The sequence below is a fragment of the Triplophysa rosa genome, linkage group LG11, assembly GCF_024868665.1.
Source record: "Triplophysa rosa linkage group LG11, Trosa_1v2, whole genome shotgun sequence".
Lineage (NCBI taxonomy): Eukaryota > Metazoa > Chordata > Actinopteri > Cypriniformes > Nemacheilidae > Triplophysa > Triplophysa rosa.
The window spans coordinates 7,498-31,846 of NC_079900.1; the positions used below are offsets into that span (position 1 = coordinate 7,498).

The following is a 24,349-nucleotide window of genomic DNA, read 5'->3' on the forward strand; positions in this document are numbered from 1 at the left end:
CCTGGTGAAATAACAATAAAACATTTATATATATATTCTTGATATCAAGAATTATAATTTTTACTAGTAAACATTTAATTGTTGATATAAAAATTCAAATCCCGAGAATGATTAAAAGCTCATTCGGCTTGCCATAAGTGACGCACAGATCGCAGCTCCACTCAGTCACATGAAATGATCGCCGTGGCATACAAAACTCAACCGCGTATTTCCGTTTCTTATTTTCCGCCCATGCCTAAATACGCCACAGCACTTAAATAGAGAAATACATCGCTATTTTACAGGTGTTATAGCTATATTGCATATTACAAAATGAATTGAAATGTGTCTCCCGTACATCTCAGCTTTCATACATCTGTGAGTGTGAGTAAAAATGGGCGGTGGCTCAAGACACGTAGCCACCCCCTGTGCACGTCTCTGATAGGGAACTTCTTAATATCCGGAACTTCTGTGAAACTTTCTCTTTCGATTTTGAGACAAGGTGCAGGAGATCAAATACTATCCAAAATGGGTAAGGATCAAATTAGACCAAATAAGCGAATTCATACAAGCTGTTGTTTTCATAACGTACCTACATACAACTTTTTACATACTTTTATAATGTAAAATGAAGTTAAAGGTTACGTAACATTATCTTAAAAACCGCAGTAAAACAGGAAAGGCTGAAACACTCAAAGTTATATGAAAAATAATGTTCTCAAAGTTACAGTAATAGACGTTTTTTTATTTGTAACGAGACAATGAATTGCCATGTGATTTTCCTTTATTGAGCGTTTTATTTGATGTTTAGCTTTAACAGATTTGTCGCGATTTCATTCGACAAGGAGAGAGACGGAAGTGGGCCCAGGTACGTGTCTAAACTCAGGAACTTGTCTTAAATTTATCCGTTTTACGAGCCTATAGTATGGTTAACATTATTTTGAAATGAGAATGCAAGGAAAGTCGTGTTATAGAACCCTGTATCTTCAGCACAGTGTGATCTCATTAAATATATTTTAGTCCGTCACAATCATTTTTTAAACGTTATGATGTAGGCACTGCATGCAGTTTGTGTGATTGTGTTGTTGTTTTTTCAGGGGGGGAAATGCTGCAAAGTAGTTTCCAAAGTACTGATCCTCACAACAGTAAGTAAACACAGAAATTGAAAATAAATAAAATTAGTATTATATGTGCTATTTGTTAAAAGATATATTTTACTGAATGATTCAACTCAACTCAGATTTTATTTATAGTCCTTTTTACAATTTTCATTTTTTCAAAGCAGCTGTACATGAAAACATGTTAATACATAACATTTATAAAATAGAAATGGATTCAAGAGCCAAGTGAATAGATAGACTCTCATTCACACAAGACACACAAAATATACAGTACACTCACATGAGGCAGAAGGACACACGCACACACACTCACACAGCACACACGAAAAACAGGCACACACTCAGTGAACACAAACAGTCGCATACAGAAACACACACATGTATGGACACACAACCCATAAGCTTGCCCTTACACACAGAACATAACATACACGCACTGACACATACACTAACAAACAGCAAAACACACACACATGCACAATGACACACGCAAGCACGCACGCACGCACACACACACACAGATAAAGACAGAAGATAAAAGAAGATAAACACATGTAATATATACAGGTACATCTAAAAAAAATTGAATATCATGAAATAGGTCAATATTTTTTGTCACTCAATGCAGTAAATGAAACGCATATATTATATAGATTCATAACACAGAGCGAAATATTTTAAGCCTTTATTTCTTGAAATTTTTATGATTATGGCTAACAGATAATGAAAACCCAAAATTCAGTGTCTCAGAAAATTAGAATATTACATAAGATCAATAAAAAAAGGATATTTTGAACAGAAATGTCAGGCCGGCGCGAGACTCTAAGCGACACTGAGAATCGGATGAATGAGTGTAATTTAGAATGACCCAAATTTCATGATTATTGTCACACGTAAAAATCAAATACAAATAATTTCATTTGACAAGGTTTTCCTTTTTATCTTTTGGAGTCAGATAAGATTGCGCAATGTTAAAATAATGATAACAATAACGACCCAGACTGCTGGAAAGAGAACGCGGGCATGCCTTCGTTGTTCTTCTTCTCACACATTTTTCACCACCTTACACCTTGGATGTTCTAAGTAAACTAAAAAAAATCAGACATCCTTTTATTAAAAAAAATCATAAATATAGCACCTTTACGTCCTATGTTGTCTTTCTCAGTGGCTGAGAGCTTGATAAATTATTTTGTTTTTTCACTAGTTTTAATTTACTAGTGGCTTTTAAATCTCTTCTTAAAACATTCATTTTGTATTTGCATAATTACTATATCCATAATTACTATATCCATAGGGTGTTGTTATTGTGTTGTTCCCTTTCTGTCGGTCTCTCGACGTTGTGTCGAACCGACAGATGGGGTTCGCTCTTGAGAACCTATCAACTTCTGACTAACTTAGAAAAGGTCAATGAAATTGGCGAATGAAATTTGCATGCCGGACTCCGCCCCGGATATCCGGGTATAAAAGGAGACAGCGTGCTGCATTCATTCACCTTTTGTTCTTCGGAGCCTTCGATCTTATGACTTATATTGCTGGAATCTTACGACGTGGTGCAGCGGATTGTCCCTTCTCGTCAGTGACTTCCCCTGGGCGTCTCAGCAGTACCAGAGGTGTTTTCTAAAAGAGCTAATTTCTTCAGCGCGGCATGTCCCGCTGTTCTCGTGGGTGCAACACTCTCATCGAGGAGGGGGACGGACACAATGTCTACCTCAAGTGCTTGGGTGTCCGGCACGCCTTCGTGGATACGTCCTGCCCTCACTGCGGGCGGATGGCGATCCAGACGTTGCGGTCACGGGGTCCAGACGTTGCAGTCACGGGGGCTGTGTTCTTTATGGACCCAGCCACCACCTCGTCTGCTTCCCGTTCCGTGACAGCAGCGGCTACGGCCCTGCTGTCCACTATGGTGAGCAGCGAGGATGATATGGGGATTACCATGAGCGTTAATCCATCAGACACAGACTCGCGGACCGTTCGCGCCCCTTCTCGTTCATCTGACCATTCCCCAAGAGACGGTCCCACCCCGTCTTGTTCCTCAGCCACGTAAACGGTGCGTGATGATGATGAGATGTCCCTTGCAGCATCAGAGGGCGACTTACTGGCATCCGACCCCGACGATTCCTCGGAACTTCCTCCCTCGGTGCCATTTTCCCCGGAAGTGCATGAGGAAGTTTAGTAAGACCTGGAATGCCCCCTTCTCGGTGCATTGCCATCAAACTAGCTCCGTCGCCCTTACTTCCCTCGATGGTGGGGCAGCTAGGGGCTATGCCGACGGGCCCCAGGTGGAGCGTGCCGTCGCGGTGCATTTATGCCCGCAGACAGTGGCCACCTGGAGAGATCGGCCTAGACTCCCGGCCAAAGCATGTAAGTTTTCGGCATCTCTGGTGTCGAAGGCTTACACTGCTGCGGGCCCAGATGCCTCCTCTCTCCACGCCATGGCCATCCTGCAGGTCCACCAGGCCAAGGCATTGAAAGAGCTCCACGAGTTTAAGACCGACCCAGGGTTGATGCAGGAACTCCGCACCGCCACCAACCTCGCCCTACTGGTGACGAAGGTGACGGCGTGGGCCCTGTGTCAGACGACGTCCACACTAGTGGTCCAGGAGAGGCACCTCTGGCTTAACCTTGCACAGATGCGTGACGCTGAGAAAGTTCGCTTTCTGGACGCACCCATCTTGCAAGGGGGGGTGTTTGGCGATACTGCACACTTCCCAGCAGCCCTCAGCACTCTCAGTTCGACAGTGCGCTGAGCTGCATCATCGGCGGGCAGGTAAGTCAGCAGAGCCGATCTCCTCCCTGGGGGCCACCCCACGGCGAGGGATCCGTACGGCTAGCCATCGAACCACCCCCCTGGGGATTGATGAAGCAGATCGAACCCCTAGTCCCCCTGTCTCGGTCCCTGGGAGCCTGGCTAGAGCTTCCCAGACCGTCACGGTGGCTAGGGAGGGCGATCCGTCTCGGCCATGTGATCCAATTCGCCAGATGCCCGCACAAGTTTCGGGACATCCTCTCCACCTCCGTGCGAGAAAGATGCTCGCGTGCTTTGGGACGAGGTCGCCACCCTTCTGGCGAAGGAAGCGATCGAGCTCGTCCCTCCAGCCGAGATGTTCTGTGGGTTTTACAGCCGGTACTTCATCGTCCCGAAGAAAGGCGGGGGGTTGCGCCCCATTCTAGATCTGCATATCCTGAACAGGCACCTACACAAGCTGCCGTTCAGGTTGCTAACGCAGAAGCACATCCTGATGTCTATCAGATGTCATGATTGGTTCATGGCAATCGACCTGAAGGACGCGTACTTTCATGTCTCGATTCTTCCTCGTCATCGACCGTTCCTGCGGTTCGCTTTCTAGGGGCGGGCATATCAGTACAGGATCCTCCCCTTCGGTCTGTCCCTGTCCCCACGAGTCTTCACGAAGGTTGTGGAAGCCACCCTCGCTACCCTCAGGGAGAAGGGCATGCGTATACTCAACTATCTCGACGACTGGCTCATCTTGGCACACTCGCGAGATCTGTTGTGTACACACAGGGACCTGGTGCTTCGGCAACTAGATCGTTTGGGATTACAGGTCAACCAGGAAAAGAGCAAGCTCTCCCCCCGCGCAGAGCATCTTTTTTCTTGGCATGGAACTCGACTCTGTCTCCATGACAGCGTGGCTGACTACCAAGTGCGCACAGTCAGTGCTGAACTGCTTGAACCTTTTCAAGCGGCAGTCAGCGGTCCGCCTGAAACTGTTTCAGAGGCTCCTGAGGCACATGGCGTCCTCGGCAGGGGTGATCCCCCTCGGGTTGATGCACATGAGACCGCTCCAGCACTGGCTACAGAGTCAGGTTCCCTGGAGAGCATGGCACACCGGCAGCAGGCGTATTGTCATCACGCCTCTCTGCCAATGCACCCTATCCCCCTGGTCTTCAATGACGTTTTTACAGACGGGGTCCCCCTTGGGCAGGTTTCGAGGCGTGTCGTGGTGACGACAGACGCCTCCCTGCAGGGTTGGGGTGCCGTGTGCAACGGGCACGCAGTGTCAGGTCGATGGATGGGCCCCGCCTGTGTTGGCATATCAACTGCCTAGAGTTGTTGGCTGTGCTACGTGCACTGAAGAGGCTGCAACCTCTCGTGCAGGGCAAGCACATGCTGGTCCGGTCAGGCAGCACAACTGCCGTGGGTTATATCAACCACCAGGGTGGCATTCGCTCATGACAGTTAACACAACTCGCCCGACGCCTCCTCCTGTGGAGTCAACAGGTGACGAAGTCCACACACATACCGGGCGACCTGAACCAGACAGCCAATGCACTCTCTCGTCAGTCGACGCCTTGCGGAGAGTGGCGACTCCACCCCCGCGCAGTCCAGCTCATTTGGGTGCAGTTCGGGCAGGCACAGGCTAACCTGTTCGCCTCCCTGGACACCACCCATTGACCGCTATGGTTCGCCCTGTCTGATGCCACCTAGGCACGGATGCCCTAGCGCACAGCTGGCCGCAGGACAAGTGGAAGTACGCCTTCCCCCCAGTGATCCTCATTGCACAGGTCCTGTGCAAGGTCAGGGAAGAGCAGCATCAAGTACTACTAATTGCGCCGTACTGGCCCACCCGGACTTGGTTGTCGGAGCTAATGCTCCTGACAACAACCCCTGGCCGATTCCCCTGACGAAGGACCTTCTTTCACAGGGGAAGGGCACGTTGTGGCATCCGAGACCAGGCCTCTGGAACCTACATGTCTGGCTCCTGGACGGGACAAGGAAATCCTGAGTGGCCTATCTTCTGCGGTGGTTGAGACCATCACTCAGGCAAGGGCCCCCGCCACTTGGCGGCTGTACGCCTTTAAGTGGCACCTCTTCTCGTCCTGGTGCTCTTCTCGAGGAGAAGACCCACAGAGTTGCTCGATCGGGAACGTGCTGTCCTTCCTTCAAGAGAGACTTGAGGGTAATCTCTGCTCTTCCACACTAAAAGTGTATGTAGCCCCCATTGCCGCTCATCACGAACCAGTCGCTGGTAAGTCTCTGGGACAGCACGACCTGATCATTAGGTTCCTAAGGGGCGCGAGAAGGCTGAATCCGCCTCTTCCGCGCTCTGTACCCTCTTGGGACCACGATGTGGTCCTGGCGGGCCTCCAGAGGCCCCCTTTCGAGCCCCTGAGAGATGTCGCTCTTTCTCATCTTACGATGAACGATGAAGATGGCTCTCCTGGTGGTGCTCGCCTCAATCAAGAGGGTAGGGGACCTACAAGCATTCTCCTTGTTCACGGATTGCCTAGAGTTCGGGCCTGGAGACTCATGTTATCCTGAGACCCCGGCCCGGCTATGTGCCCGAAGTTCCCACCACTCCCTTTCGGGACCAGGTGGTGAACTTACAGGAGCTCCCTACCGGGGAGGAAGACCCAACCCCATCCGTTTTGTGTCCAGTACGTGCGATGCACCTCTACTTGGACCGCACGCAGAGCTTCAGGAGCTCTGAACAGCTCTTTGTCTGTTTTGGAGGTCAGCAGAAGGGGAGTGCTGTCTCCAAACAGAGATTGGCGAACTGGATTGTGGACGCCGTCGCCATGGCTTACCGGTCCCAAAATCGCCCGTGCCCGCTGGCAGTGAGGGCACACTCCACCCGGCATCTGCAGAGTGCTACGCCCAATACCTTCGCGAGGTTCTACAGCCTCCGCGTGGAACCTGTGTCAGCTTGAGTCTTGCATGGTACCAACAGGTAAGACCGGTGACCGCTAGGGCGTACGCCTGCGAAAGCACCTTCCCCCCTCCTATGTGGGTCAGTGTGCTATTTCCGCCTCCCTTCTTCCCCCACCGGGCGAAGAATAGGCATTCCATCCATCACTAAGCACCTCCTGGTGACAGGCTGGGCGGAGCAGCCCTGTCTCCTTAGGCCGGGTATCACCTGAGTTATCTAGCGCATAGCTCTAACCGGACCTAGTGCCCCACACGAAGTAACCCCCCCCAACAGGGTGGTTCCGTCTGATGTGTCCTCATGATCTGGTTCCCATCTTGGTAACCCATGACCTCCCCTAGGTTGGCCTCCACCTCGCGGTGAGCCTCCCCTGCCGGCGAGACCATGTTGGTGTCTCCACTAAACTCGTCACTACGGTAGGAAGTGGTCTCTGTAGCGCGTTTCCTCAGTGAGTAAATAGCGCTTCCCAGTGGCCCTTACGGTGCCGGATGGCTTCTCGCTGTTAGAAAAACAAGGCTCCGCCTGTGACGGCTGGTGGCAGGGGCTTCCCACCTTTCCAAAGCTCTGGGACCCCCTACCCTTGCACTGGATGGTTACAATTTCGCGCTAGAGCTCACGTCTGACATGCCCAGGCCAGTCAGCGTCGCTTCGCTAGAGATTGTGATGCGGCACATCCTGTGGCGTTTTCAATAGGAACCCCATCTGTCGGTTCGACACAACGTCGAGAGACCGACAGAAAGGGAATGTCCCGGTTACGTTGTAACACCTCATCTCTTTAAATCTGTTACTCTGAGGGGTTCAACAGATTTCTGACATGTACTGATAAAATACTCTTCACAACACAAATCACTTTTGTTTTCTATATTATTCCTCCTCCCCAAGTTTCTATATATATATATACAGCCACAAGTGCAATAAACCCAACCAATAATGTCCAGTTTATTTATGTCCTTTGTGTTTCAACTGTGACAATGAGGTGAGATAAACTTATCATTCCATGATCAGCTGAAGTCCAAGAACAGAAGAGTGATGAGACAATGTTCATAGGTATTTGAGTACGATGCAATGTTATTAAATCCTTTAAAGAGCAGAGGTGTTTGAGTACGATGCAATGCTATTAAATCCACAGCGTCATTAGCTTTCGGTGTTCCACTCTGCACTTTGTGCTCCGTCAGACGAATCCCCACGCGGTAGTTTCACTAGAGGCCTAAACAGTCATCGTTGCTAATCTGCCTCGTATCCAGCAGTGATTTACGATGAATCCAATCAATTGTACACGAAGAACGAATCATATGAACAATACAACAGGGATGACATAGGCACATATAAAGTCCTTGGGATGAGCAGCAACTCGATGAGTTCTCAACCAAACACTTTCAAAGAGAAGGATGGTAGCACAAGTTCAACCACATGGTTTCCCTCTACCAAACAAACTCACTTACTCTATGGTGATCGAGCTTATATACCCGGTTACCTCCAGGCAGTAGCGCCCTCAAGCTGCTCCTAGAGGTACTACATGTGACCAAAACACATTACACTAAGAAGTCACCAAAATAGAGGAACTAAAGTATAAAAATAAAACCAAGTAACGTTTTGTCCGTTACATACCCCTCCCTTTGGTGTCATGACACATGACAAATTTTTAAGTTTTGAGTATGGTAACTGTCAATCTGGGTAGGATCAGACAACATTGACACTTGATAATTTACTGGACCTAGCTTTTTGACTACTCTAGCTGGTCCTCGCCATTTTGGGGAAATGTTTGCATGAAATCATCATCTGCACGAGATAGAGGATGAGTACGCACCCAAACTGTATCACCCTCCTGGAAGTCTTGGGTTCTTCTCTTGAGGTTGTAATACCTTTTCTGTTTAGTTTGTGCTTTCTCAACATTTTCTCTTACAGTTTCGTACAGTATTTTCTGGCGATCAATGATAGCTGTAGCTGGGTTGATCTGGATTGGGAGGATTCTGTAGAGCTCTTTGTAGTGGTCCTTTCAGCTGGCGTCCAGTGGCTATTTCAGCGGGTGAAATCCTGTGCTTTCATGCCACGCTGTGTTCAAAGCAAATCTGAATTCACAGACCCACTGATCCCAAGTACGATGATTATTGTCAACATAGGAGGCAATCATGGTTTTTAGATTTCGATTAATGCGTTCAGTCAGGTTTGATTGTGGATGATAGGTAGTTGTGAGTTTTTGAGTTACCTGCCACTGCTTGCATAACTGCTCCAGCAGATTCGAAGTGAATTGAGCACCTCTATCAGAAACCAAGAAGGCTGGAGTTCCCCACCTCGTGAATATCTCTTCAATGAGGATACGAACGATGGAGGTAGATTTGGCTGATCTCATGGGGAAAACCTCTACCCACTTAGAAAAACAATCTACCACAACTAGAAGATACTCATTTTGACGAGTACTCCGTGGGAACGGTCCCATAATGTCAATGCCGAGCATGTATCCAGGCTCAACGACAGGTACGCTTTGCAGACCTCCTGCTGGCTTCAGATTTGTTGGCATTTTTCACAGTGTTTGCAGTGTTGCCATACGTCTGTACGTATGGAAGGCCAATAAGCAAATTCTAGAAGTCTCATTAAAGTTTTAAATTTGCCTAAATGTCGACTGAGGGGGCTGTCATGGGTATAAGTTAAAAATACCTCCCTCAAGCTAGCAGTTACCACCATCTGGAATCTTTGACCTCCTTTTGGGACTGCACTGTAAAAAGTAATAAGTTGAGTTTACTTAGAAAACCTGTGGAAACTGATTACCTCAGAATTTTCAAGTAAATTAATTTATCATTTCTGAGTTGTAGAAGCTACAACATGTTTGTATAGTTAACTTATGCATTTGCAGAAACAACTTTAAACCTTAAGTTATGGCAACTTAGTATATTAAGTTCAGCTGACTTAAAGATTTGAGTTGGGATTAATACAGATAACTCAAATAAAACAGTTAATTTAACACGCCTGCTAGTTCACATTACTAGAAAAATGTTTGGAAACTGATTACCTTAAATTTCTCAAGCAAGTTGTACTCAAAACTCTAAGTTGTTAATACAAAGACAGACAACAGATTGTTTGTAAAACAACAGGGTCATTTATTTGTATAAAACCATGTTATTTCAAGTCCTTACTTGACGCAAGACATATCAACAAAAATGCATATACAGTACTGCACTGCAAAAAAGATCAGTGTCCCCTTTTCACATATATAACTTTTTTTTAAAGATGTAAAATGCATAATTGGAGAACACTTGAGACTCTATTTAGTTTAGTACAGTTTGATCTCTTTCTCAGAAAAAAAATATGTTTTTAAAATTGACATTAAGCAAACTGTAAATTTCCCAACAAGAAACAAAATATTTCCAGTGCACTCTGGAAAGAAAAAAAAATCAATGTAAAATGCAGAATTGGGGAACATTGAAGACTTTTAAGTCTTTAAGTACAGAACAAGTTTTTGTTCTCTTTCTTAAACATCAAAAAACGATATTCTAAAATGTTACCTATTCTAAAACAAACCACATAACATTAAGCAAGTTTACCATTAACATTAAAGTGATAGTTTACCCATCAATGAAAATTTTGTCATCATTTACTCAGATTGTTCCAAACCTGTATAAATTTCGTTGTTCTGATGAACACAGAGAAAGATATTTGAAAGAATGTAAGTAACTAAACAAATCTCACCCCCCATTTACTGCCACAGTAGGGAAAATTAACACTATAGGAGTCAATGGGGGATGTGATCTGCTCGGTTTCTGACATTCTTTCAAATATCTTGTTTTGTGTTAAGCAGAACAAAGTGTAAATGTATACATGTTTGGAACAATCTGAGTGTGAGTAAATGATGACAGAATTTTCATTTGTGGGTGAACTATCCCTTCAAGTAAGTTTTCCAACAGGAAACAAAATAACTTTTTCAGTGTCCCATTTTTAGAACTTAACAATGGTCAATCATGAAAAATGGCAATGAAAATGCTCTATCGTGGCCCAGTTAAGTTACTGCATTAGAAGAGTTTTTAGGGATTGGATTTTGGGCTTCAGAGACTTGTGCCCAAGTGATAAAATCACCCTCTGGATGAAATCAAAGGTGTTCTTCAGTCCTGGAGGATACTCTAAATTTAGAGCATAAATGAGCCCAAATAGGGTGCACATGGCTTGGGGAAGATTTCCCAGGTCATCCATTACAATTGTACCTTCCAAAATGATGGCAGTGGATGTGGCATCAAGATGCAGTGAGTACGGAATGGTTTCACAGTCCTCAGGGATCACTGTCAATACGCCGATTGAAATGCTGGACAATCCTTCTTCATCATCACTGTCCTAAAAACAACATAAAAATAAAGTCAAACTAATTATCATTATATATTTCAAAATAACATATCGTTGCTGTCTGACAGAATTTTTTTTGGTCCTTTTTCTCTTAAATGTATTTTACTTTCTTGCCTCCTTTTGACTTCTTCCTTTCACCTCAGTAGTGTCTTTATTCTTCTGTCTAAATTTCTAGCCTCATTCCCTCTTTTCAAAACAGACAAAACTACTTACGAAACATGTCTTGTAAAAATCAGTAGGGTCCTCTCCGAGGAGGAGTGGGAGGCCGTAAAGAACTGCTGTTCGCTTTCCAATGATGTCAGATTTCTGGAAAATGATTTAAAGTAAAGTTTAATAGCACTAACGCAACACAGCAAACAACACCTGCCAAAACAAAGAACTGGGGTGTGTCTGGGAAGCTTACATTATTTTAAACCTGTTGAAGAATCTTCTGAAGTTTACAGCCAATGTCTCCACCTTTGGCCTTGAAGATATCAAGGAAACGTTGAATGAAAAGGTCCAGTTCTTGAAAGAATTCGGTATGCAGGTTTTTTCCAGATATACGGCTGAACTCCGCCAGAACCTAAAAAAATTAAATTAAGCAATCACTTTTCACTGAAATGTGCAAGTACGGATCAAACATCACACTTTTTATCAACCAAAAGTGATTACAAATGAAAAAAGAATAAAAACATTATTATAGAAAAAGTTAACATAATATGAGCCCATAAGAAATATTTACTGACCTGATTCTCCGTAAAGAGTGCTGGCCACCGTTTCACTGTTTCCTTTACAGCTGGTTCCCTCTCTATCAGTTCTTTTCTACGTAATGCGAATGTAGAATTCATGTTCTGGGCTATCAGCGCAGCAATAGGACGTAGTTTCTTTATTTCGTCAACCATCTCTTTCCTTTTGGACTCCATGCTAGTTTCATCTTCACCTTCAGGAAAATTAGGTAGAAAATTTATTTCATACCTCTTTGGTTTTTTAATGTTTCTCGGAGGCTGTTGTCCTCTTCTTTTCCCAGCATTTATGGATACGTCCAAACACCCAGCACGTCGCAGTTTTGAGCGATAATTACCCATTTTCCACCTGAGGCTATCATACCACCCATTACAACCCTTAGAGGAGCCAGGCTGGGTAAGGCAGGGATGTGTTTTTATCAGAGCAGCAGCAACATCCTCAAAATTATCCTTATCTGGGTAGGCTTTGAAACTGTATATTGTCTCAGAGAGTTTGACTAGGATCTCATGCTTCAACTCTCCAGACACTTGTAGATATGTCTGATCTCGCATGTACTGTAGATTTCCCTGACGTAACCTATATTCTACGTCAACAGGAAAAGTAGGGATCTCAAAAGGTTCTGGCCACGCAGTCCGTTTAACCTGGCTTGAAGGACCATCTGAAGCTGTAGAGAGGATTTCGGAATCAGCTGTGCTAGGTGTTGGTGTCATCACAAGAGAGACAATCTTCAGTGTAGACTTATCTGGCAAGTCAGCAATGTCAGTGAGATTCACAAGGGAATTATTGAAGTCAGGATCCTCAAATTGAAGTGAGAACTTGTACGGAAGTCCCAGCTTCTCTTCAAGTTGTTCCAATAGTGAGTCAATTGTCTGTGGTTTCACAGGAAGTGTGATTTTTCTGATGTCATTTTCATGAACAATCACTCTGAGTATGGTCCTTGTCTCCATATTTGGTCCCTCTACAAATAAAAAAATTGAGGTTAAAGAACTGAGTTTTCCAAAGTTAAAGTGACAGTTCACCCCCCAAAAGAAGTCTTATTTACTCTCCTTTGTGTCATTCAAAACCCATTCTTTGAAAAATGATTTTTTTTCTAAAATAAAAATGTAACACTTATCCTTGTTTAAAAAGACTTTAAAAGAACACAAAGCAATTAATGAACTTAAAATAAACTTACTTGTGCAATATAATCCAAGTGCAAATGAATGGGTTTGTCGAGAAATACATGTCAATATAATCCATTACAAAATCTCAGACAAATTATAATTTGGATCTCCTGTGTACATCGAAGCAGCCATTTGCACAAGAGAGTATGCAGGATGAAACAAACGTTACGAAAATAATGAATGACATTTTAATTTATTTCTCAACAAACCCAATGATCTACAATCACAATACTTGTTGAATGAAACAATTAAATTATGCTTCTGTGTCCCCCTGAAAGTTGAGGGCAATGCCTGCTACTTTCTGACATAGTACAGGACATTTTTCAAAATAAGCTTTTTTGTGTTTCAAATTAAAACGAAAGAGAGTAAATCATGACAGTTTGCAAAATTTCGAAATTCACGTGTCACCCATTCAGCATAAGATATAATGTTTCAATGTAACGTAGGTCTTGCCCCTAAGTGTGTAGACTGGCAAAGGAAATGGGTCATTCAGATCTGAGGGTTTGGTAACTGACAGCAAGAGCACATGACTGCACAGTTCAAAAGCACGTAGGTGCTCAATGTACCAACATGTCAGATCTCTACATACAAACAGAACATCACTGTTGATGACAAGAATTTTGAAAATCTGTTTGAAATCAGGTAGTTCTGAACAAGTACCAACAGAAACAACCATATCTGAACTATACTGGATTCCATCAATGGTCACAGATGATGCTGAGAGGACAGTGTTCTGTACTGCATATGTCTGTCTCAGGAATTCCTGAATATTCTCAGAGAAAGTTGAAATCAAAGTACCCATCACCTTCTCTGTCTGGATGGATGGCTTGAAAAAGGATGGGGAGTCAACATAGTAAGCCATCAGTCTTTGATGCCGGACAGACAGAGTTTGTGTAACATTTTTGAAGTTTTTGGTGTTGCGAATTACCTGCTTGAAGAATTTATGTTTACCCTCAAAGCGCATTGTCCACACATCTCTTAGTGGTCCATACATTCTTATGAGCTGTGGATAGTGCTCAATGTAGTGGTGCTTAGGGCGCAATGTGAAATGAGGAAACACTGATAAAAGTAAATGTCTGTGTTCTGCAATCTTTGCAGCAAGGAAATCAAGAGAATCCTCAATGAACTTGAATGCCACAGCCATTTCTAAAATATCTTTCAGAAGCAACAAAATTTCCCATGTTTGATCATTTTCAGGTATGTCAAAGCCAATCATGAGGGGCAGAAGTCTAATTAGTGCCCAGTTTTCGTGGGCGTTAACACCAATGGTACCTCTAGAGGCAAATGTGGCTGGGATGACCTGAGGCTGATTAACTTTGTCTGAGAATTTGTAAGGAAACTCCTTAATAGCTTGATTCAAGGATTCAAAAGAAATTAATTTTCTCAAGACCAAATCCTTAATGCACAATGAAATCTCAATGAGGATGACACCCTCCATAAGATCGTGCATTAGGTCAGGTGGAAAACCACCAACTGTGTGAAAGTGTTCCAATCTTTCACTTAAAACACAGCCATCTTTCACACCATACTGCTTTACCAAATGTGGATCATTAAACACTTCAGCCACTTGCCTGTCATGCTCCTGCTTGGTTCTTGGTTCGAATGTTCCTAGATGGACCCCCTTCTCCTGGATTTCACTTCTCTTAGCAAGGCAGAACCGACATGAATGCTCAACAGTAAAACTCTCCTGTAAACCAGCCAAAGAATGAGCACCTAGATTATCAGATGAAACAAAAAGCACAGTTCCTTTCACACAGTCTCCTAACTGTTCAATGTACACACCATGCTTTTCAAGGGTTTCAAGGTCTTGAACAAGAGGGCGCAAGACATCTTTGTAACCATGTTGTTTCAATGTAGTAGCTCTGCATAAAACTGCTAACTGTATTGAATGGAGTGATGAACGATCCTTTGAGGGAAGATTGGCTATAACCCAGTACAAAGCAAACATTTTGTGTTTTTTTCGTGAGGTGCCAAGGGGATTGGCAACCTCAAATTCATCAACATAAAGACCAAGGGCAATCCTGAATGTCTCTGTGTTGAAAAAGTCATTTTCTTGATAGTGACTGCCATCTCTGTAAGTGTTAAATTCATTAACTGAGCGGTCATTACAAAGGACCTTATTTAGAATGTCAGTCCTGTTTAGAAGTTTTTGCAACATTTGCAGAACTGGTACATAAGAGACTGATTGAGAATCAAGACTGTACTCAATAGGCATGATGATCGGAAATTCACTTTGAAAATATGATGCTCTTCTGCTTGCTGTGGAAAGAGGCTCGCCAGCTTTGGTCATTGTCAAAATTGGGTTATTGTCCTTTGCTGCATTGACAATTTTTCTCACTAATGAATCACAGTCACGTACTCCATGTTTAAGGAGAATTTGCTGAATAGCATGATAAACAAGTGGCTCTGACAGTAAGAAAATCTGAGTTATTTGTTGCATTATTTCCTGTGCAGCTGAATCAGAAACATGAAAAATAGCCTGCATTTTAAGAAAGAGTGAGGCTAGATTATGCTCTAATTAATGCTGCAAATCATCAAGATTTTCATTCTCTGCCTCATTTTCCTCCAAGTGTTCATCTACCAAATTAGGGAACAAAGGCTCTTCTGGTTGCACATTATCTACACTGGGAGTAACATGCAAAAGAATATCAAACTTCAACTGCCTCTGATCAGGTGTTCTATGCTCTCTACATTTATGGACATTAAATGTAGAATAGACATTGCAATGAAAAGTGCAGTTTTTATAGGGACACTGCACCATTTCATGATTTTTGAGATGATGCCTTAAATGAGACACAAAAATTGATTCTGTGCAGGGCTCCTCAAAACTGCACAGTAGGCAGTGAAATATCAAAGGGGTGTCATCACATGGACTGGTTTTGCTACCATACAACTGATGTGAATGATTTTTCGTTAAATGCACCCTAAGTGAATTAAATGATTTAAATGAGCACAGACAATCTGTGTGGAGACATGGAACGGGAGTAGTTCTAGTGTAGCCTCCATGTTTTAATCTGAAATGTTTCAACAGCAGAGCCCTCTTTTCACACGAAAACAAGCAGAATTTACACTTCCACTCCATGAGTTAAAGTCCTCCAAAGTAAAAGTGTTATATTATACAAAATATTTACTTGTTAGCAGAAAAATCGTAATTCGTCCATCGCACTGTTCATTGACACGTGAACGACACGTGCAAAATAAGATGCGAGGTTTTTACATATCAATAATGGTGAACCACAAAATAACGACAAATTAAAATAGCTTACAAACTGTACATAAAAACACATGTTCGGTAAAAATCGACGTTTGTAACCTAGCTAGTTAGCCACTGGTCTTAAATAGCGGTAAGAGAGTAACGGATGCCTGTTCATCTATCCGCGTAATAAACTCAATAATTTCTATTTAACTTATTATGCTCAATACAATGACGAATGCACACACGGTTAAAGTGAGATTAATAAGTAGGTCACCAGCATACCTAGTTGAGCTGCCAGATCCAAAACACGATGTGTAAAGTTCTTCGTGTCCGCCTCACGCTGTCTTCTTCACGTGCTACTGAGCCTGAGCACTTTCGAATTGCGCATGCGCACGCGCATTGACCCCGCCAACACAAAAATATGTTGAAGTCATTACTAAAACAGTACAACACATATTAAGCTTCGTTCCACGCTGGTACTTAATTACAGAAACCCCTTAAAAATTCTAACTGTGATAAAATGACGGATGGATTGATCGTGATGGTCTTGCAATTAGCTTATCTTTTTGGTTGTTAAGTTATATTTAGTTGTTGGTTGTATAAAAGAAAAGATTCAGAACACACATTTGTTTGTGAGTATGGAGAGAGATAGAAGGAGAGATTAAACAAGCATTGTATTCACTAAGAAATGCATTATGTGTGTGTGTGTGTGTGTGTGTGTGCGCGAGAGAGAGAGAGAGAGAGAGAGATTAAACAAGCATTTTTATAACACCGTTGGCATCATGACATTTGCAAGAGGCCTTTAGTACAACTCACTTGGTGCTCTAAGGTACAGCGTACTTAAGTTGTTTAGTTTAACTATTGCACCCACCTGAAAGTTCACACAACACAGCAAAATCAAGTAAAACCAACAAATTTGACGAAATCAGTTAAATATACTTGGCTTTCTTAAGTAGATTCAGTTATTACTTTTTACAGTGTGGAACACTCCTGAACAAGATATCATTTTTAAAAACATAGTGAGTTCTTATAAGATCAGTGGTATTTAGATTTTTGGCTTTTGCCACGATCTCTTGGCACTCATTATCTCTTTCCTGTTCAGCAGTAATCTGAGACAAATCTGTTGGTAGGTCACAAGTGATAGGATGGAGAACATGTTTTGCTGGTGTGTGCATCAGCATGGCCGTTGGTTCCGCTGCATGTCTCTGTGACAACACATCAGGTACCACATTACACTGTCCTTTTCTATAACGAACTGTGAAGTGATAGCCTTGAAGTCTGATAGTCCACCTTTCCAACCTAGACGAAGGTTTTGGGTGCTGGAAAACCCAAACTAACGAAGCATGATCAGTAATTACCTCAAATGCTCTGCCTTCAAGATAATGATGCCATTTTTCCACCGCCCAGACTACCGCTAGACGTTCCTTCTCAGATACCGAATATGATCTCGCCGCACCTCTCAACAATCACTTTCTCATGTCCATCCACTTTCTGCGTCAGTACTGCTCCTAACCCAACGTCACTGGCATCTGTTTGCACTTTGAACGAACAATCAAAATTGGGGGAATTTAACACCGGGGCTTTAGTCAGATCATCTTTGATGATTTCAAATGATCTCTGGCACTCGTCTGTCCACATCCACTTAACTCCTTTTTTCTTTAGGGCGTGTAATGGTGCAGCTTTAGTGGAGAAATCTGAAATGAACCGGTGATACCAAGCCGCAAGACCTAGGAACCATTGTAATTCTTTTATGGAAGTTGGTGTAGGGAATGATTTGACCGCGTCAACCTTGTCAAAATTCACTTTGACTCCGTCAGCAGTGATTGTGTGACCTAAATAGTCCAGTGATGAACAGATGAATTTGCATTTTTCGAGATTGAGTGTGAGACTGGCGGTATGCAGACTGCTGAATACTTGCTTGAGATGTTGTAGATGGGTTTGGATGTCTGGTCAATACTCAATGATGTCGTCTATGTATACCATACAACACTTGTTCTTGTGCTCCCTGAGAACCTGTTCCATCAAACGCTGGAAAGAAGCAGCTGCATTTTTGAGGCCAAAGGGAAGACAAAAGAATTCATATAATCCTGATGATGTTATGAATGCAGTCTTCTCCACACTTGCAGGCTCCATCTCTACTTGCCAATAGCCACTTTTCAAATCCAAAGTGCTGAACACCTTGGCTCCTTGCAAAGAATCCAGTATATCCGTAATCTGGGGCATCGGATAAGCATCAAGGTGAGTTTTAGCATTAAGACCCCGATAGTCAATACACAACCTTGATCCTCCATCCTTCTTATCCACTACCACAACAGGTGAGGCCCAAGGTGAAGTGGAATGTCTGATAATTTTTTGTTTAAGTAGTTCTTCAACTTGTTCTTCAATAAAGTCATTCTTGCTTCTTGATACTCGGTAAGGTCTCTTTCTCAAAGGAAGTTCATCAACTGTCTTGATTTCATGTTTAATACAGTTCGTTCGACCCAGCTTGTGTGTGCAAACTGATGGCCAATGCATCATAAGAGATTTCAACTGAGCCTTTACCTTCGGTGAGGCTCAGTGAGGCTCACTCGGTGAGGCTCGGAACTGATCTCTTCATCGGAGATCAGTTCGACACCCCCTTGTGCAGCATAAAACCGGATTGTAGCGGTCTCTTGAGGTTCATTGAGACAAATAGGGTGACTGGTGTTGGAATCAGGCAAGTAAACACTTGAAGAATTAAAGTCAGTTACTCTGGCTTTTTTTAGAAAATCCAGTCCCAGGATGACAGGAACAGCCAAGTCTTCATCATTCATCGCATAGAATGTAACAGCATGCTTCACTCCATATATTTCACACTCCCAGAGAACCTTTCCTTGGGTTAGCAGGCTTTGACCATTAGCGAGCATAAAAGTTTGAGTACTTTTGATCAGATGCTCATCCTTTGTTCGCAACCTCTGCCAAATGTTTTGTTGCAGCAAAGATAACGTACGTTCTGTATCAATTACAGCTTTAAAATAAGTGTGTTTTAAAATTATTGGAGTTTGCAGCACATTGTTATTTTGAGAGTCGATAGCTGGATCAAAGAGCATGAGGTGATTTTGCTGTCCTTTTCCACCGGCAGATTTCTTTCTCTGTTCTTCATCTTTTCCTTGATTCCACTTTTCCTTGATTCCATCTCTTTTTATTTTCCACCCAATCCTTTTCAATTTGAGTACCAAGACGGACCAGATCATCGACCGTCTTCACAGTTCCCCTTAACAGCGAAGCCAATCGAGGGCTGCACTTTCTCAAGGTTGCTTGAACAATCTCAGCTTCAGTCATTTTAGGATGATTCTTCAGGCACAGTGCTCTGTAATTAAAAGCAAAGTCTCTAATGTTTTCATTAACCCTTTGGTAATAATTCGCTAATTGTTGGGTAGCTACTTCTTTATGATCTTCATTTAAAAATGAAAAGAGAAATCTTTCTTTGAAAGTAGCCCAGTCTCTAATGTTTTATTTCTCTGCTCTCCACCAACTCTTAGCGGTACCTTTCAAACTCACTGATAACTGATCAGACACTGATACCTAGAGGTACTACATGTGACCAAAACACATCACACTAAGAAATCACCAAAATAGAGGAACTAAAGTATAAAAATAAAACCAAGTAACGTTTTGTCCGTTACAACGTATGTAACCTCCGTTCCCTGATGAAGGGAATGAGACGTTGTGTCCTTCATGCCACAATGCTTGCTGCCCGCTGCAGCAGTCGAGAGATGCTCTCAGGCTCCTCAGCCCAAAAGGTGAATGAATGCAGCAGGTCATCTCCTTTTATACCCGGATATCCGGGGCGGAGTCCGGCATGCAAATTTCATTCGCCAATTTCATTGGCCTTTTCAAAACTAGTCAGAGGATGACAGGTTCTCAAGTCAAACCCCATCTGTCGGTTCGACACAATGTCTCGATCCCTCCATCGGGGAACGGAGGTTACATATGTAACCGGGACTTTATTGGGAAAATGTAAGCATTGACATTTAATTGTCTGAACAAAAACATTGAACATGTGAGAGTTTTTGCACATACGTTTTAAAATACAGCCCTGGGGACATGAGAAAATGACTATAGCTCTTTAAAATTCTTAAAATTTGTCAAATTTGGATAAAAGCAGGTTACATGTAATAAACAGGTTCTTTTTTTAGATAAAGTATTAGTATTGAAATTGGGTGAAATTTACCATTATTAATGCTTCACCTTGTTCTGGGGACTTTAATGTTATGAAACTGTAGGAATGACCCATTGCACAAAAGAACAGAGATGGCTTCAGAAGAGAACTGACATGTCAAACTGAGCCTGATTTAAGACAATAATCCTTATAGCACCTAATGAAATTCATCACTCTTTGCCACAGTTGTCTTTATTATTATGATATTTTAAATTACATGTTTTAATCCTGTTTTATATCTTTAATGTAAAACTGCTTTGCAACAATGAAGGGCTATAGAGATAAAATTGAATAATAAAAACGCAAAAAATAGAAGAACTTTTTTAGGAATAATATGAATTCTGGTTTAAATTTGAAAATGCACTTTACTGCCTCTTCCCCTAATGTGTGTTCTTTGTTCTAGTGAGTGTTCTGAGGATTGTTCTGCTGGGGAAGAGTTTATCTGAAAATATCAGAGTGAGAAACTCTATGCTGGGAATAGATGTGAGAGAGAGTGAAGCTACATCAGAATACTTACAGAAGCACAGTGTGAGAATCAGTGGAATGGTGGAGAACAGACGTATTGCAATGATCAACTCTTCTCACCTGCTTCAGACAAATCTCTCACATCACCAGATCACAGAAAGAGTGAAAGAGTGTATCAGCGTGTCTGCTCCAGGACCCCATGCGTTCATTCTCATTCTGCAGCATCATGACTTCAATGAAGAAGACAGAAACGGAGTCACGATTGTGTTGAAACATTTCAGTGAGGAGGCGATTAAGCGCACCGTAGTGCTGACTACTGATGAAAAAACACGCAGCTACTTACAACCTGTGAAAAATAAATTTATCAATCAATTAATACAGGAGTGTGGAGGAGGACATCTTCAGTTTGATGAAAGACCAGACTGGCGCTCTGAGATGTGCAGAAGGATAGATAACATACTCAAGAAAGAACCTGATGCATTTATTGTTTGTGACATGTATGAAGATGCACTAGAAGGAACATCAGTGGATGAAAAGCAGAACAGACCTGAAAGTTTGAGCAGAGAAGATGATGATTCTGACCATAAAAACGGTGGAAAAGACCAAGCAAGTCATAAGATCAGAGGAGGTGTTCCAAGTAATCCTAGTAAGATTTCAGGATCAATCTATGGCCCTAAAGCAAATTTATTAACATGTTCTCTTGAGGAATTGGTCACAAAAAAATCTGTCATCATTTACTCGCCCCCAATACATTTCAAATTGATGCATTCAGCAGAAAGAGAGAATTAGTAGAAATGGCTTCCTCGTTGTTAAGATCCATCTTCCATCTATTGGAAACCCAACCCTGTTTGGTTGAAAAGCTTGTCAAATAAAACACTTTGGTTTTATATTTACCTTTTAGTTTATTCGCTCAATTTATTTGTTCAGTGTTAACACTTATATTAACATGTCAGATACTTTTTTAAAAAGCAGTATATAAAAAAGTGAGTAATGTTTAAGTAACAATTATCTAAACATGAAACAGAAGGGAAGAAAGTCATACTGGTTGGGAGTGATTTGTGGGTGAGCAAATGATGAAAGAATTTTTATGTGAGCTAAATTCAATGCCCTAAATCTTTACTTAAAGTTATTACAGACCATGTGTACAGTCCATCCGGAAAGTAATCACAGCACTTCAATTATTCCACATTTTGTTATGTTACAGCCTTATTCCAAAATAGATTAAATTCATTATTTGTTATTATTATTATTATTTTTAAGAAAATAATGAATTTTAATCCATATTGGAATAATCAGAATCAGAAAGAGCTTTATTGCCAAGTATGTTTGCACATACAAGGAATTTGTTTTGGTGACAGGAGCATCCAGAACACAGAAACAGCAACAACAGTACACAGAGACCATAACACAATAGAATACAGTACACAATGATTTAAATAAGGGGCCTATGGGTATAAACAATTAAGAAATACAATACAATAAACATAAGATAAAGAGATAGAGAGTAAAGATATGTGTATATGTAAATATGTACAAGTAAAAAATAAGAAGGCTGTAACATTACTAAACATGGAAAAAGTTAAGCACTGTAAATACTTTCCGGATGGACTGTATATTGTATGTGATCCTGCATGTGAAATCCAGGCTAAAGTCTCACAGATTGTTCTTTACATTATGTAGAATGATTTTATGTAGCTAACAGTAAATCACAAAAAAAACTTTAGCTGGGTTTTCACAGGTAGGGTTATCAACTTGAACCTTTATATAAAAGACAAAAGGACAAAGTAAAGACTTTCACTGATGAACTTAATACTGTTTGTTAAATATAAATGAACAGATCACAGAAACTGAGTTCCCTTTCTGTTGGTCTCTCGACGTTGTGTCGAACCGACAGATGGGGTTCGCTCTTGAGAACCTATCAACTTCTGACTAGTTTAGAAAAGGTCAATGAAATTGGCGAATGAAATTTGCATGCCGGACTCCGCCCCCGGATATCCGGGTATAAAAGGGAGACGGCGTGCTGCATTCATTCACCTTTTGTTCTTCGGAGCCTTCGATTCATGATCGACTTCAGAACTAACAGTATCTACTTCACTTCTGCCGGATTCTTACGACGTGGTGCAGCGGACTGTCCCTTCCTGCAGCGACTTCCCCTGTGCTTCTCGCTGTTTCCAGAGGTGTTGATTCTAAAAGAGCTAAATTTCTCCAGCACGGCATGTCCCGCTGTTCTCGTGGGTGTGATACTCTCATCAAGGAGCGGGACGGACAGATGTCTGAGGCAGCCTTTGTGGACACATCCTGCCTGCACTGCGGAGAGATGGCGATCCAGACTTTGCGGTCACGGGTGGCTGTGTTCTTCCGAGATCCAGCCACCACCTCGTTTGCTTCCCGGGCCGTGACAGCAGTGGCTAAGACCCTGCCGTCCGCCACGGCGAGCAGCGAGGGTGATATGGGGAATACTGTGAGCGAGAATCCGTCAGCCAAACGCTCGCGGACCGCTCACACCCCACCTTGCTCATCTGGCCATTCCCCAGGAGGCGGTCCCACCCCATCTTGTTCCTCAGCCACGCATTCGGAAATGGTGCGAGACGACGATGAGATGTCTATCGCAGCATCGGTGGGTGACATGCTGGCATCCGACCCCGACGATTCCTCGGAGCTCCCTCCTTCGGGGGGTCGAGCCCAGGAAGAGGCGGACGTTGAGATGTCAGCCATGCTCTCCCGGGCCGCCGTGAGCATTGGACTGCAGTGCACCGCACCGCCCCTTACCCAACGCTCACGGCTGGACACATGGTACCTCGGGTCGGAGCGCGACTCCAAGCCGCGCCCAGCTCCGGTTCCATTCTTCCCGGAGGTGCATGAGGAGCTTGGTAAGACCAGGAACGCCTCCTTTTCGGCTCGTTCACGTCAAACTAGCTCCGTCGCCCTTACTTCCCTCGATGGTGAGTGCAGCTAGGGGCTATGTCGATGTGCCCTAGGTGGAAAGTGCAGTAGCGGTGCACCTGTACCTGCAGACAGTGGCCACCTGGACCCAGGGTTGATGCAGGAACTCCGCACCGCCACTGACCTCACCCTACGGGCGACCAAGGTGACCGCGCGGGCCCTGGGCCGGACGATGTCCACACTTGTGGTCCAGGAGAGGCACCTCTGGCTTAACATTGTGCAGATGCGTGATGCCGAGAAGGTTCGCTTTCTCGACGCACCCATCGCGCAGGGTGGGCTGTTTGGTGACACTGTCGAGGACTTCTCCCAGCAGTTCTTGGCAGTGAAGAAGCAGACGGAGGCCATCAGCCACATCTTACCCCGCCGCGACTCGGTCGCCTACTGGCCTTCGAGATCCCATGCGGCATCTGCTCCCCAGCAGCCCTGGCGCTCTTCGACGCCGGCCCCGGCGCCCCCGACCCAGGCGCCCCCCCGGAAGAGGACGTCGAGGAGGAGACCACCGCCCCGTCAGCAGCCATCGCGGAAGCAGAAGCAGCCCTGACGGGAAGACCCCAGGGAGAGTGACACCATCAGGCCCAACCCCA

At 43.5% G+C, this 24,349-nt stretch overlaps 1 protein-coding gene across 5 annotated transcripts in view; it reads left to right on the forward strand.

Moving 5' to 3' along the window:
• Window positions 1-437: 437 nt before the first annotated feature.
• The window catches only part of LOC130561224 (trichohyalin-like), a 59,137-nt gene continuing 35,225 nt past the window's right edge, over window positions 438-24,349 (forward strand). For 2 of the 5 annotated variants that reach the window (XM_057345411.1, XM_057345412.1), the window contains exons 1-4: window positions 438-511; window positions 791-847; window positions 1,077-1,124; window positions 20,761-21,468. In XM_057345411.1, the coding sequence (XP_057201394.1) occupies window positions 508-511; window positions 791-847; window positions 1,077-1,124; window positions 20,761-21,468 (817 nt within the window). In that variant the 5' untranslated portion in view covers window positions 438-507. Of the gene's footprint in view, window positions 512-790; window positions 848-1,076; window positions 1,125-17,337; window positions 17,400-18,303; window positions 18,416-20,760; window positions 21,469-24,349 lie in introns of those variants that run through there. The other 3 variants (XM_057345416.1, XM_057345414.1, XM_057345413.1) reach the window with 3 other exon arrangements.